The sequence below is a fragment of the Diceros bicornis genome, chromosome 13 (genome assembly GCF_020826845.1).
Source record: "Diceros bicornis minor isolate mBicDic1 chromosome 13, mDicBic1.mat.cur, whole genome shotgun sequence".
NCBI lineage: Eukaryota > Metazoa > Chordata > Mammalia > Perissodactyla > Rhinocerotidae > Diceros > Diceros bicornis.
The window spans coordinates 33,682,355-33,695,830 of NC_080752.1; the positions used below are offsets into that span (position 1 = coordinate 33,682,355).

General features: G+C 42.0%; 1 protein-coding gene across 1 annotated transcript in view; it reads left to right on the forward strand.

Moving 5' to 3' along the window:
- The first annotated feature begins 4,166 nt into the window (after nucleotides 1-4,166).
- The window catches only part of DDI2 (DNA damage inducible 1 homolog 2), a 30,531-nt gene continuing 21,221 nt past the window's right edge, over nucleotides 4,167-13,476 (forward strand). The window contains exons 1-2 of the mRNA XM_058552961.1: nucleotides 4,167-4,489; nucleotides 12,164-12,293. Coding sequence (XP_058408944.1) covers nucleotides 4,352-4,489; nucleotides 12,164-12,293 — 268 coding nt within the window. The 5' untranslated portion in view covers nucleotides 4,167-4,351. The remainder of the gene's footprint in view (nucleotides 4,490-12,163; nucleotides 12,294-13,476) is intronic.

Below are 13,476 nucleotides of genomic sequence, written 5' to 3' on the forward strand. Positions count from 1 at the left end.
TTATGCCTTCTTAGGCTTTGCCTAATCCAAGGTTACAAAGACTTACTCTTATATTTTCTTCTAAAGAGTTTTATAGTTTTAGCTCTTACACTTAAGTCTGTGATCCATTTTGAGTCAGTTTTGTATATGGTGTGAGGTAGGGGTCCAACTTCATTCTTTCACATGTGAAGATCCAATTGTCCCAATACCATTTGTTGAAGAGACTATTCTTTCCCTCATTACATTGTCTTGGCACCTTTGTCAAAAATTAATTAACCATAAATGTAAGGGTTTATTTCTGGGCAGCATGAACTTTTAAAAACATAAATCTGATGATATAATTTTCCTACTTAAAACCCTCATAATGGCCTCCCTTTGCACTTTCAATAAAATCCAAATGCCTCACTATGTCCTACAAGGCACTACATGATCTGGTGACCTCACTTACCACTTTTTCCTCTCTTCCTAGCCTTTCTTCTAACAAGATGCCAAACTCTTTCTCACCTAGGGGGCTTTGCATTTCCTATTTATTCTGCCTGAAAACATCCTCTACAAGCTTCAAATGGCCGATTTCTAATTCCTCAAGTCTCAGTTCAAATATCACCTCCTCAGAGAGGTCTTCGCTGAAACATCCTGTCTAAGGTATATTTATTCCACAACCTTCCATCCTCCAGTTAGTCTCTATGACATCATCCTGTTTATTTCTTCTATAGTAGTTATCAAAGCCTGTACTTATTTTGTTTATTTATTTGTTTATTTGTGTTATTGTCTGTCACTTCCACTACAATGTGCACTCCATGAGGCAGGGACCTTATCTGTCTGGTTAGGCTTCAAATCCCTCTGTCTAAAATGATATCTTGCACATAGGAGGTGCTCAAAATATATGTTCAATGACTGTGTGAATACCTTAAACTTTCTGAGTGGAGTGTGTGCAAGTGGGGGAGCTCAGAACTGCTCATGGCATGCATACCCTGGGTTTGCAGATGTGAGCTTATGTTATTTAGGACACTCATACTTGCAAATTTTGGAAACTATAATTCAAAATGGTTCAAGGAAAAAGGTATCTATCAAATACCCATCAACCACAGAATGGATGAATTTTGGTATATTCACAAAAGAAAATATTATACAGCAATGAGAATGTACGAGCTATAATTACATGCATTGATTTGGACAAAACCTACTTACTGTTGAGTGAAAGAAGGCAGATATAAGACTACATGCTGGGCCGGCCCCGTGGCTTAGCGGTTAAGTGCGCGCACTCCGCTGCTGGCGGCCTGGGTTCGGATCCCAGGCGCACACCGACGCACCGCTTCTCCGGCCATGCTGAGGCCGCGTCCCACATGCAGCAACTAGAGGGATGTGCAACTATGACGTACAACTATCTACTGGGGCTTTGCGGGGGGAAATAAATAAATAAATAAAATTAAAAAGAAAAAAAGACTACACGCTGCATAAGTCCATTTATATGTAGTAGAAAAACAAACAAAATTAATCTATGCTGTTAAAAGTCAGGATAGTGGTTATACTTGCAGAAGAGTAGGAGGGAGAGTTAGTGATTGGAAGGGAGTATAAGGGGGGCTTCTGAGGTAATGATAATATTCTGTTTCATGAACTGAGTGCTGATCATGCAGGTGTGTTCAGTTTATGAAAACTTACACTATACACTTAAGAAATATGCACTTTTTTTTTGTATATTATACTGCAATGAAAAGTTCTCTTTTATTTAGGAGTTTATTGACCGTTCTTGTATTCAGTGTACGAGTTATTATTGCTTCTTAGCAAACCGCCTCAAACTTAGTCATGTAAAATAACCACTTTATTATGCTCACAGATTCTGTGGGTCAGGAGTTCAAAAAGAGTATAGTAGAGACAGCTCCGTGATGTCTGGGGCCTCAGTTGGGAAGACTCAAAGGCTGGAGATGACAACAGCTGGGGTGGAAATCAACTGAAAGTGTCTTCATTCATGTGCTTGGTGGGTTTTCCCGGTAATTGGTTTTGATCTTATCTAGGCTGTTGCCTGGAACATCTACACATGTTCTCTCCATGTGGTCTCTGCCTGGGGTAGTTTGGGCTTCCTCACAGCATGGCCGGTAGGTTTCAAGATCAAGTGTTCCTGGGGCCGGCCCCGTGGCTTAGCGGTAAAGTGCACGCGCTCCGCTGCTGGCGGCCCGGTTCAGATCCCGGGCGCGCACCTACGCACCGTTTCTCCGGCCATGCTGAGGCCGCGTCCCACATACAGCAACTAGAAGGATGTGCAACTATGACATACAACTATCTACTGGGGCTTTGGGGGGAAAATAAATAAATAAAGTTTAAAAAAGAAAAAAAAAAAAAGATCAAGTGTTCCAAGAGAACCAGGCAGAAGCTATATCACCTTTTATGACCTAGCCTTAGAAGTCACACAATGACACTATGCCAGGGTCAGTCTGCCATGATTCAAATGGAGGGACATAGAACTCGTGTCTTTCTTTTTTTTAATAATTTTATTTATTTATTTTTTCCCCCAAAGCCCCAGCAGATAGTTGTATGTCATAGCTGCACATCCTTCTAGTTGCTGTATGTGGGACGCGGCCTCAGCATGGCCGGAGAAGCGGTGCGTCGGTGCGCACCCGGGATCCGAACCCGGGCCACCAGCAGCAGAGCGTGCGCACTTAACCGCTAAGCCACGGGGCCGGCCCAGAACTCATCTCTTAATGGGAAGAATGTCATGATCACATTGTAGGAAGAACATTATAAGATGGGAGATACTGTCTTGCCCATCTTTGGAAAATAAAATGTCACACCTGGGCACCTGAACACCACTAGTAAGAAACGTAACACAGAAAAATTAATCAATTCATGTTTCCAACCTCAACTGAATCCTTGACACCACCTGGCAATCCTACATCATTTCTCTGCTCAACTTCCTTCAACTTGCAATGGTTATTTCAAACCTTCTCTGCTGTAGTGTGCACTATGTGTGTCTCACTTAGCACCCATTCTCAACCCTTTTTCCCCTGTCCATGTCCTTAAAGAGGTGAGAAAAGCTAAACACTCACTTTCCTAGCCTTTCTTGCATCTGGGTGACATAATTCTGGCCAGTGAGATGTAAGCAGAAACCTGCTGGGGACTTCTGGCCAACTACTGCCTTGAACAAGAAAAAGATGCATGGAGTGGAGGCAGCCAGCCATATCAGGACCCTTGGGGAAAGGCCAAAAGATTTGTAGAAATATTGGCCCTGATATCGTTGAGTCACTAAACCAGTGCAGTCATCTACCTCCCAGCTTCCTATCCTGTGAGAAAAATAAACCCTTGTTTGAATGGGGGGTAAATACGGAGATGCCAATCTTGTATCCATTTTATCTTCTTTCTGTTTTGGTTTTCTGACTCATCCTCATGTTGTGGGCCTCTATCACTCATCAGCTATGTAGCCTTAAATAGGCCATTAAAGTAGCAAATATTTTAGCGAGTGGATTCTAAGCTGTGCCCAATAAAGGCACTGCACTAGCTGGTGGGGGTTGCCAGAGCTAGGAAAGAGACAGTTCAAGTAGAGAGAAAACTATTGACAAGGCGGGGAAATGCAGGCTTGGAGGAATTGAAAGTCACAGTGGGGCTGGGAGGGCAGAGTGCAGAAAGGGCTCAGGAGCCCGGGCTGCAGAGGAAGGCATGGGCCAGAGTGAGCTGAGTTCCACAGACCAGGCAGGGTAATGACTTTGGTTTTAACTAAATCATCGGAACAGGAAGTGAATTAATCTCTCTGAGCCTCAATTTCTACTGCGGAAAATATGTTTTAGAACTATCTGCTTAGTTCTCAGTCTCCTGTACCAGCTTGAGAGTTCCTTAACGGCAAAGACCTGTATTTTTACGCATTTTTTGTATCTACATGGTAGGCGCTTAATAAATGCCACAGACTTCAGCTATTAAATCAATCAATACGTTTTTCTTTCTCCTCAGTTCTTGCCTTCTCTCCCCTTTTCCCGCCCTTCCTCCTCCTCACCTCCCACGCCCCCTCCAATGCTCTCCGCGCTTCCCGCCTCCCCTCCCGGGGCCCGCCCCTCCACTGCGTCGCGAAGGCGGAGAGGGCGAGGCGGGCTTTACGGCAGCCGCGTTGCGGCGGGGCGGGGCGCCGGGCGGCTGGCGCGCTTGGCGGCAGTAGTGGGAGGCAGGCCGGCAGGCAGGCAGGCAGACGGAGTCGCAGGCGGGTGGCGGCGGCCGTGCTCGCTAGTGAGGGCGGGAGGGAGTGAGTCACTGAGCGTGTGTGAGGGAAGGAAGGAGCGAGCAGGCGAGCGAGCAGCCCGCGCCGTCTGCCCGCAGCACCAGCCAGGCCCCGCTGCCGCCCCGCCGCCCTGCGCCGAGGCCGGGCCGAGCCGAGCTGGGTCGCGCCCGGGCCATGCTGCTCACCGTGTACTGTGTGCGGAAGGACCTCTCCGAGGTGACCTTTTCGCTCCAGGTCGACGCCGACTTCGAGCTGCACAACTTCCGCGCGCTGTGCGAGCTCGAGTCTGGCATCCCCGCAGCCGAGAGCCAGGTACGCCGGGCAGCGAGCGGGGCCTCCCTCCGGAGCTAGCTCTCCCGCCTCACGCCCTCCCTTTGCTTCTGCTGAGGAACTGGGGCGGGGGGAGAGCAGGCTGGCCCTTCCCCGCTCGCCCCCGCGTCCAGGAGGGAGCTGGAATGGGTAGCTGCCCCCACGCACCCCGAGCCTGGGGTGGGGTGCTGGGGGAGGTAGCGGAGAACCTGACCGCAGACGCGCTCACTGCAGCCCGGGCGGCGCGTGGACTCTTGGGCGGCCCGCCGCACCTTCTGGCTCTTTGGCCCCTTCTCCCCTAATGTTATCTCGAGTTTGGGGTGTCGTCGTGGACCTAAGAAGCTCTAGGTTTGCAAGAGTTCATACATCCTGCTTTCCCAACCAGAAATACCAGTTTGGATCGCTGTGGTAGATAGATGTTCATCTGCTTTTTTTTTGGAGAGGGTTCTTGCTTAAGGAAACGTAATTCACCTTTACATGCAGAGATTTGCATTCTAGGTGAAGGAAAAGTTTCAGACTTGCACTACCTTGTTTTGAAGCCTTTGGAAATGCTCTTTTCCCTTTTCACTACCACATGCGTTTCTGGTTAAATTCTTTAAAAAAAAAAAAGGCAATTACTAGTTCAACTCAAACTGTTTATTTCTCTGCTTTCATCCCTGGTAGTAGGCCAGAATCCCTCTTTCTTGTCACAACTCAGAGTTTGAGTTAGTTGAAAGCTCAATGCTTTAAGAGGATATTTGCTTTAAAATGGCCTGGTATCTTCTCAGTGTGGTGTGGTTGTTTCATTTCCCTACCCTGCTGTAAAGAAGTTAAGCTGCTCTTGCATTTTAAATAAGCAAAGTAATTTATTCGCAAAATGTTGTGAGGCTGCCACTAAACAGAGTTGGTGACAATAACTCTGTGGTCTTCACGCTGAAACATTTAAATCTTGACTTGGAGGATGTAGTCTAAACATTAAGAAAATTATAGAAGTCCTCTAAGGCCCCAGAATGTAAATCTTGATTTCCTACTGCAGTTAGGAAACAGTTCCAAAAACTATTGCCCAGCTACAGCTTGTTCTGCCCTGTGTTATGGTAAACAACTGTGTCAATATTTTGTTCAGAAGTGAGGACGATTCCTTTACCCTATGTGAACTTTAGAACCTTGGCATAAAGCTGAATATCAAGAAAGCATTTATTTCAGGTCACAAAGTGTCACTCAAATACGAAGTCTGGCAAAAGCTACAGAGAAAATGGTAAAAGGGACTTTTTGCAACTTTTTCTCTAAAAAGATAATCCGCAAAAACTCAGGAGCCAATTCCTGTCAATGAATCCCTCAAGTGGAGATCTAGGAAAGGACAGTTTAAGTAGGGAGGGAAAATCAACTCTTAAGTTTTTGAAGGTGGCTTTTTCAATTGTTCTTTTCCCTCTAGCTCTTCTTTTACTGGCTTATCACCAGCTGGTAGGGGAAAGAAAAAATTAAAATGTAAAGTGATTTTGTTGTTAATAGGGCTTGGGAGAAGACAAAGATTGAGATTTTCTCTGTTCCTACATTTTTTGAGGAACAAAAAGTTTAAAGAGGGTGTCAGATTGAAAGGCAAATAATTGTGTGGTCAAGGTGGGTACTGACCTCTGCCAGTCCGGAAGGCTGAGAATACCTTAATAATTGAACAATTAGGCTAACTCCAATTTCTTTCTTATTCGTTAGGTCAGCGTTTTGGCATTTACTCCCTTCCCAAGCCAAATTAGCATATGGAAACCTGGGCTCCAACTCGTGTTAAGCCTGTATTGCATAGCCGTAAACAGCTCCTGTTTTTCAAGTTTGTTGGCTCCATTGCAACCTAACACAGTATCTATTTTAAGATGTCTGGTGGTCGGTTGTCTTTTAGTTGCTTGCCCATCAGGGAGGAACAGGATCCACCCTAGACACTTGAGTCATTTCCTTTCATCAAATCATAATAGTAAACATCATTATAGTTTCTACCCACAAATGTGTCATCTTCACTTACTTGAGGTCCCCCCACCTTTACCACCCAGGCTTCTCCCATATTATTCATCTTTGCTTCCTTCCTCTCATAGTTCTCCTGGTCTCTTACCTCACTCTTATTTACCTTTTCCATTCTCATTCCTTCACTTTCATTTCTGACTCCATTTCTAAAGGGATTTATTTTATTTTTTTTTCTTTCCTGGCACTGTGTGTCCAGACCACTAGTCTCCAAACTTTTTTGATCACGTGTCCCTCTGAGTAAAATGTTTTGGAACATGCATCTTTGTGATGTATATAATAAATTATACATGTCAACTAATGTTATATCCATTGTGTATATGCATGTATATTACATGTGTCTAATAACTATAAATATGTTATATACGTGAAGTAATACATTATGTACATTATAAACAGGCACAGAATAGAATTTAAGGAAGGATGAACTAAAGTAAATGGAAATGAAAATGCTAATATTTTCTATTTTCTTCCTGTATCCTCAAAGAATTGTCTTGCATGCCTGCCCCATGTTGAGGATCACTGGTTTATAATTCAGTCTTTCACATCAGCATCAATTGTGCATAAGCATACACTTGGAAAAAGGGTTAATTTTTAACAGCTCTAGTCTGATTTTAGTAGTTATAATGCAATAACAAATTTAGAATAGAAACCATCTCTACTTGTGCATGTGATTAAAGCCGGACATGTTCCATCTCTTAATACAAGTGTGGGCTTGGAAGCCAGTTATGGCTCTGTTTAATGCTTTGATGCAGACTTCACTGGGCAAACTTCAAACAATTATCAGAGCTTAGTTTCACTTTAAATTAAAGTCTTTATATTTTTGAAACATTGTTATTAACTTACCCCTGTAGGTGGCATGTGGTAAAAAGGTGTGCAGAATGTGTAAGGACTCTCAAATGGAAGGCATATTTAAATATCAACTAATAGCAGTAACTGTATGATCCTGGAAATGCAGCTCTGCACACAGCATGGTTTGTGGTTTGTAAAACACTATTTGAAACCAGTGGAAACTGAAACTTTCTGTTGTAGCTGGTTTTGCCATGTGTATTTTCACAGGTAATTTTCATGTATTTTTTTTTTCTGATAGATACTACATATTCATTATAGGAAACTTGTAACATATAGAAAAGCATGAAAAAGAATACAATTACTTATTACCTCATAACCCAGAGATCACTGCAGTTTACTTTCTAGTGTATTTTTTTGTAAGCTTTTTTTCCCTTTGTATAGTTGAAATGTATCTTTTAAACATGATGCTCTGAACTGTGTAAACAATTTCATGTCTTACTTTCTTCAGGCAGCACTATGTTGTCAGCATTTTCCCATAACATTTAAGATTCTTGAAATTTATAGTTTTAATAGCCACATAATATACCATCATATAGATGTACTACAATTTATGTAACAGTTTCACTATTGCTGGGCATTTGAATTGGGGAAAACTGAAAGCAGTTATGAGTAACATTTCCATGGATATCTGTATACTTAAGACTCTCTCCGCATTTCTGATTATTTTCTCAGGATGAATTCTTAGATATGGAATTGCCAGGTCTTTTGAAAGGCTTTTAGTAACTGTTGCCAAATTACCTTCCAGAAGGGTTGTAAAAGTCAAGCTGATTATTGAATGGAATAGTATATGTAGATCACTTGGCATATAGTGGGTTTTCAACTAATAGTAGATACTATTATGCAGCCATTCAGGTGTGATTCCAAGGGTTTTGTGGCCACTATATGGTCCTTAATGCTAGAGATGTATGGTTAGGATTTCTGTTGATTGAAGGCTGTCATTCAGAGACCAAAAAATATTGGACGTCATGCTTAAAGGTCCTGGAGTGTATTAATTAGTCTATTGTTAGATGTTGATTAACATCAGAGTTCCATCTCTAGGGTGCCTCCTCTGCAGTAAGTACTAGCAGTTGTACCAGTTTGGCAGATTAAGACTTGTAGCTGTATACATTTTCCTGTTGTATGTTCTTAGAACTGGCAAAACTTGAATTTTGAGTGTTGTAGCCTTTGAGTTGGGTATTAGGAACAGTGGAAAGCATCACCAATACCATTACTTATTTTGTTTTGACTGGTGGAAATTTGAAACCATTGGTCTAATAGTTACCTATAGTAAGTTGGAAAATCATTCAGATTTATTCTAGGTCTTAAGATGCAAAATAACTGTCTTTCTTAGACTCTCAGGCCTATTTTAACAAAAAGAAATCAAGTCTTTGTGGCAGTTATAATTTCAACTAAACTTTTGTTTATCTCATTTGTGTCCTTGGACTAAAATGGAATACACCTGCTGCTTTGTCAGTGTGAAGAATGTTTGCTCCTCACCCACATTCTCCAGTCTAGTATTTTTAGGAAATTGAGGCAAATACCAATATTCTTTATTTCATATACATGTTTGATGGTAGTGATTACCTGGATCTTACATTTTTATTGTTAACTCAAGCTACCTGCCTTTAAAAAAATTATATTGTCTGCTGCGGAAAGACTGTGTTAGCTGAACAGTGATGGAGTGATATATGGCATCTGTAAAATGGGAGTCCAAAGAGTGAAGAGTTAGTGTTCCTTTCTTCATGTTCAGGTTAGGGGATACATTGAGCAATGAACAGCGTTTTGATCTACCTTCTGAGTATAGGCCCTTATTGGTGATGGATGGCTTAATAGGTCTTGCTAAGGTGACCCAGCTAATTCACTAGACCATTTTCAACTTATGTTTGGGAAAGTTGTATGTGGTACTAGGGAAGAGGAGGAGTTTAAAGTCAGGCAGATGTGGTTCCAATCCCAGTTCTCTTCTTAATAGCTATGTAGCCTCAGGTCACTTAACTCTATATCTGTTTCCCTGTCCATAAGATGGGACAAATAATGCCTACCTCATAAGATGATTGTGAGACTTAGATGAGAGGGCATGAGGATTAAGTGGGAGACTGTGAAAACCTAGTATGATGCTGCCTCTAGTAGAAGCTCACTCAGTGATAGCTGTCTGCTATTTTAATATGGCTTTCTCTGTAGCATTTCCAGCCTGAAGAGAATTCAGTGATCTTGAGGACAGGAGCATTCTGATTCTCCTGATTTTGATTTCTTTGTGGATAAATAAATGTTATCTTATAAGTACAGTTAGAATATGTCAACTGATCGTGTATCTCTAAATATACTGATAGTTGAAGCTCTGAACCTGGAAAATTAAGGAGTAGGCCTAGGACCACTGGTACCTTCATTATGGTGGTGTCACAATGTTGATGCCACCTTGTAAGAGCTGCCTGCATGGCCCTTCTCTTGGTGTGCCTCTTCTTTCTTGCTGTACACTTCAGTCTTGGACACTTATCACTTCAGATTTATGGTGGTTTTTCCAAGCAATCCCACACGTTATAATGATTTGAGTTGTATTGCAAACAGTCTCTGTTGATTCTAGTGTACTTTTACTATGAGATGTATGCTTAAATAAGGGAGTGTGAATGGGTGGATAGAGTGACAGTTGCAATCTGTTGTAACATGTTTTAACTTTGCAGGTGAGAGTAAGAACTAACAATACTTATTCTAGTCATGTATAGAACTTATAAAGTATAACTGGACCTACAAACTCTGCAAATAAATTTTTTGCTCATCCCCAGAAGTATTTGATTTTGGAGAGAACTAAATTCAGTTTCCTGTTGTTTCTATTCCTCATGTCAGTACAAATTCTGAGAGCAGATAGGACAGATCATTTTTTTCCTGTTTAAATCCTGTAGTTTTCAGATTCTGTGTCAGGCAGTCTTACTATGAGAGCTGTGAGGAAACATTGTAAAGTGGTAGTGTAGCAGAAAGACCTGGAAGGGACAGCTGTAATGATTATCTAGCCCCAACTCCTTGCTTAACAAATGGGAAATGTGAAGCCTGGACCAGCTGAGTGATGGGGCCCCTGTCAGAGCCAGGACAGAACTCAGGTTCCTCAGTTTGCACGTGGCCTGGTGAAAAGTGAATTGTTACAAAGAAAACCTTTCAAACTCTGAGTTTATTCTGAATGCCACTCTTAAGTATATAATAATGCAGGGTAGATTTTATGTTCCTTTGTGGTGAAATTATAGTATGCCCTTTGTGTATGCCTTTTCTTTCTACAGCACATTGTTTCATCTATTTTTATGCTCTCAGGCTTTCTTCAGTGATTGCACATCATAAAAATATTTTTATTGGTAGTACATCCCTGACCCTTTTTTTTTCCCATCTGTGTTTAATTGTTCTTTTCTGAGTTTCTTCCACTTTTATCTTCCACCCATAAACGTAAGAGTGATAAAACTTTGGGGATGGCGGAAGAGAAGGAAGAAGGCAGGAAGGGTGGTATTTGGGAACCTTTTAGACTTGCCAGTGTGCAAGATCATTTAAAAGTGGACACATTGAGATGTAATGTACAGCATGGTAACTAAAGTTAACAGTACTATATCATACATTTGAAAGTTGCTTAGAGAGTAAGTCTTAAAAGTTCTCATCACAAGAAAAAAAATTTCTAACTGTGAGGTGATGGATGTTAGCTACTTGTGGTCATCGTTTCACTATACACACACACACACATCAAATCATCGTGTTGTACACCTAAAACTAATAAAGTGTTATATGTCAATTATATCTCACTAAAACTGAGGGGAAAAGTGGACACATTATTTAATAGTATTGTAGTTAGCATACCCAGAGTAAATCAATCCCATTTCCCTCCCTGCTCAAAATTAAATCTAAAATTATATCTATTACTTCCTTAGATTCATTTATCCCCTTTAATTCAACAAACACTTGGGCATTATTTATCTAAGAGGCTCTGTTCTAGGCATTTGGGAAATGGCGAACAAAACAGAGCTCTTGTCCTTGAGTAGCTTAGATTTTAGTGGGGCAGATATAAATAAATATCTATTTAATATGTGAGGTGAGGGTACACTTTAAACAGAGTGATTAGGCAAGGGCCCTGAAGAGGTAACGTGTGATCAGAGACCTAAAAAAGAATGAGTGGAGAAAGAACATTCCTCAGGTAGAGAGAAGAGCAAGTGAAACAGCCTTGAGGGGGAAGATGATCATGTTATTTGGGGAACAGCAATCATGTTATAACCAGCCCTGGTGGTCTAGTGGTTAAGATTCAGCGCTCTCACCCCCATGGCCCAGAGTTATTTGCCAGTCAAGGAACCCCTCCACCCACCTGTTGGTTGTCATACTGTGGTGGCTGCATGTTGCTATGATGCTGAAAGCTATGCCACCAGTATTTCAAATACTAGCAGGGTCACCATGGTGGACAGGTTTCAGCAGAGCTTCCAGACTAAGACAGACTAGGAAGAAGGACCTGGCCACCCCCTTCTGAAAAAATTGGCCATGAGGACACTGAATAGCAGTGGAACATTGTCTCATATGGCGCCGGAAGGTGAGAGGATGGCGTTAAAGACCAGGGAGGGTTCAGCTCTGCTGTATACGGGGTTGCGGGGAGTCAGAATCAACTCAGTGGCACTAACAACAACAGGTCATGTTATGAGGTGAGGTCAGAGGGAGAGCCAGGGACCAAATTGTTTGGGCCTAGTAGGTGATGGGAAGGACTTGGGCTTTAATTCTAGGTGCGATGGGAAACCTTTGGTGGGTTTTGAGCAGGGAGTGACATTATCTGATGAAGAGGAAAACTGTAGTCTTTCTGCTTTGCCCCATGTTACTTCTCAGTGCTTCATACTGTTAAATCTTTTCTGGTTGTAGATTGTCTATGCTGAAAGACCTCTCACAGACAACCACAGATCATTGGCTTCTTACGGCTTGAAAGATGGGGATGTTGTGATTTTACGGCAGAAGGAGAATGCAGACCCTCGACCTCCAGTGCAGTTCCCAAGTAAGATATCTTGTAATGGTTTAGCATCCCATGACACGAGCATCAGTAGATAACATAGCATTTGGTTCACAGTTTTGTATTAGCTTTGGATGCAGACTACCAGGGTACAGATCCTGACTCTGCCCTTGCTTGCTGTGCAACCTTGGCTGAGTTAACTTCTCTAAGTCAGTTTCCTTATCCATAAGATAGGTGCTATAATTAACCCAACTCCTAGAGTTGATGTGAGAATAATGCATGTAAAACCTTCAGCACATAGCAGGCCCTCAATAAACGTTAGCGTCTGTTTTTTTATCAGTGATAGTTTTATCCTTGGGACTTGAGATGCTGCATATGCCTATGATTGCTGACTGACTTTTGCTGTGTTGTCTGGCGTTCGGTGGCAGGTGTTTATGGAGCATTTTAGTCAGCCGGGCACTTGCTCCCACATTTCACGTGATCTCACAACTCTTTTGTAAGGGAAGAGATTCCTCCTTACAATTTATTATCATTAACAGATGAAGCTCTGATTTTAAATAATGTCTTCAAAGTTTCTTAGCTAATAATTGAAGGCACAGGAATTAAAACTTGGGGCTTTTTCCATTACCCTGAGCTTTATGAACATTAAGCAGCTGGACCACCAAATCCGATTCTTTCCCACCAGCTTTGTTAATCATGTAAAAAGAAACTGTTATTTGTCTTAGATGCTCCATCCGGAATAGGTGTTTATAATCTGAAATCTGTGTATTGGGTTTTAGGAGGTTTTTGTGTCCCTGAAGTAATATGCAAAATTGTGTGTGTGTGGACATGTGTGCATGTGATGGGGAGAGGGTCCGTAGCTTTCTTCAGATACTCAAGAGGGGTGCAAGGTTCTGATGTGGAACCACTTGATGAAATGTATTAGTTTTTTTCCCATTGCTTGCCATATTCTGATAGATTTCTTTAAACAGTGTTTAGTCTCTAGGTGACTTGGTTTTAAAGTTTATGGTAACAGCTGATAGGTGTCTGGGTGACGACAGACTCCAGCTTAGAACACAGTGCTTCCATTCAGCCTGAAACTGGGGCCATAAGAGACCATCAAACACTGTTCCTCCCAGATCTGGATTACTTTAGTCCCTTGGGGCTACTGTTAAACTTTAGAAAGAGTGGTGGTTCAAATATGCCAGTCAATGAGAACCAAATCTTCCTTTGGTTAATTTGGTGAGAT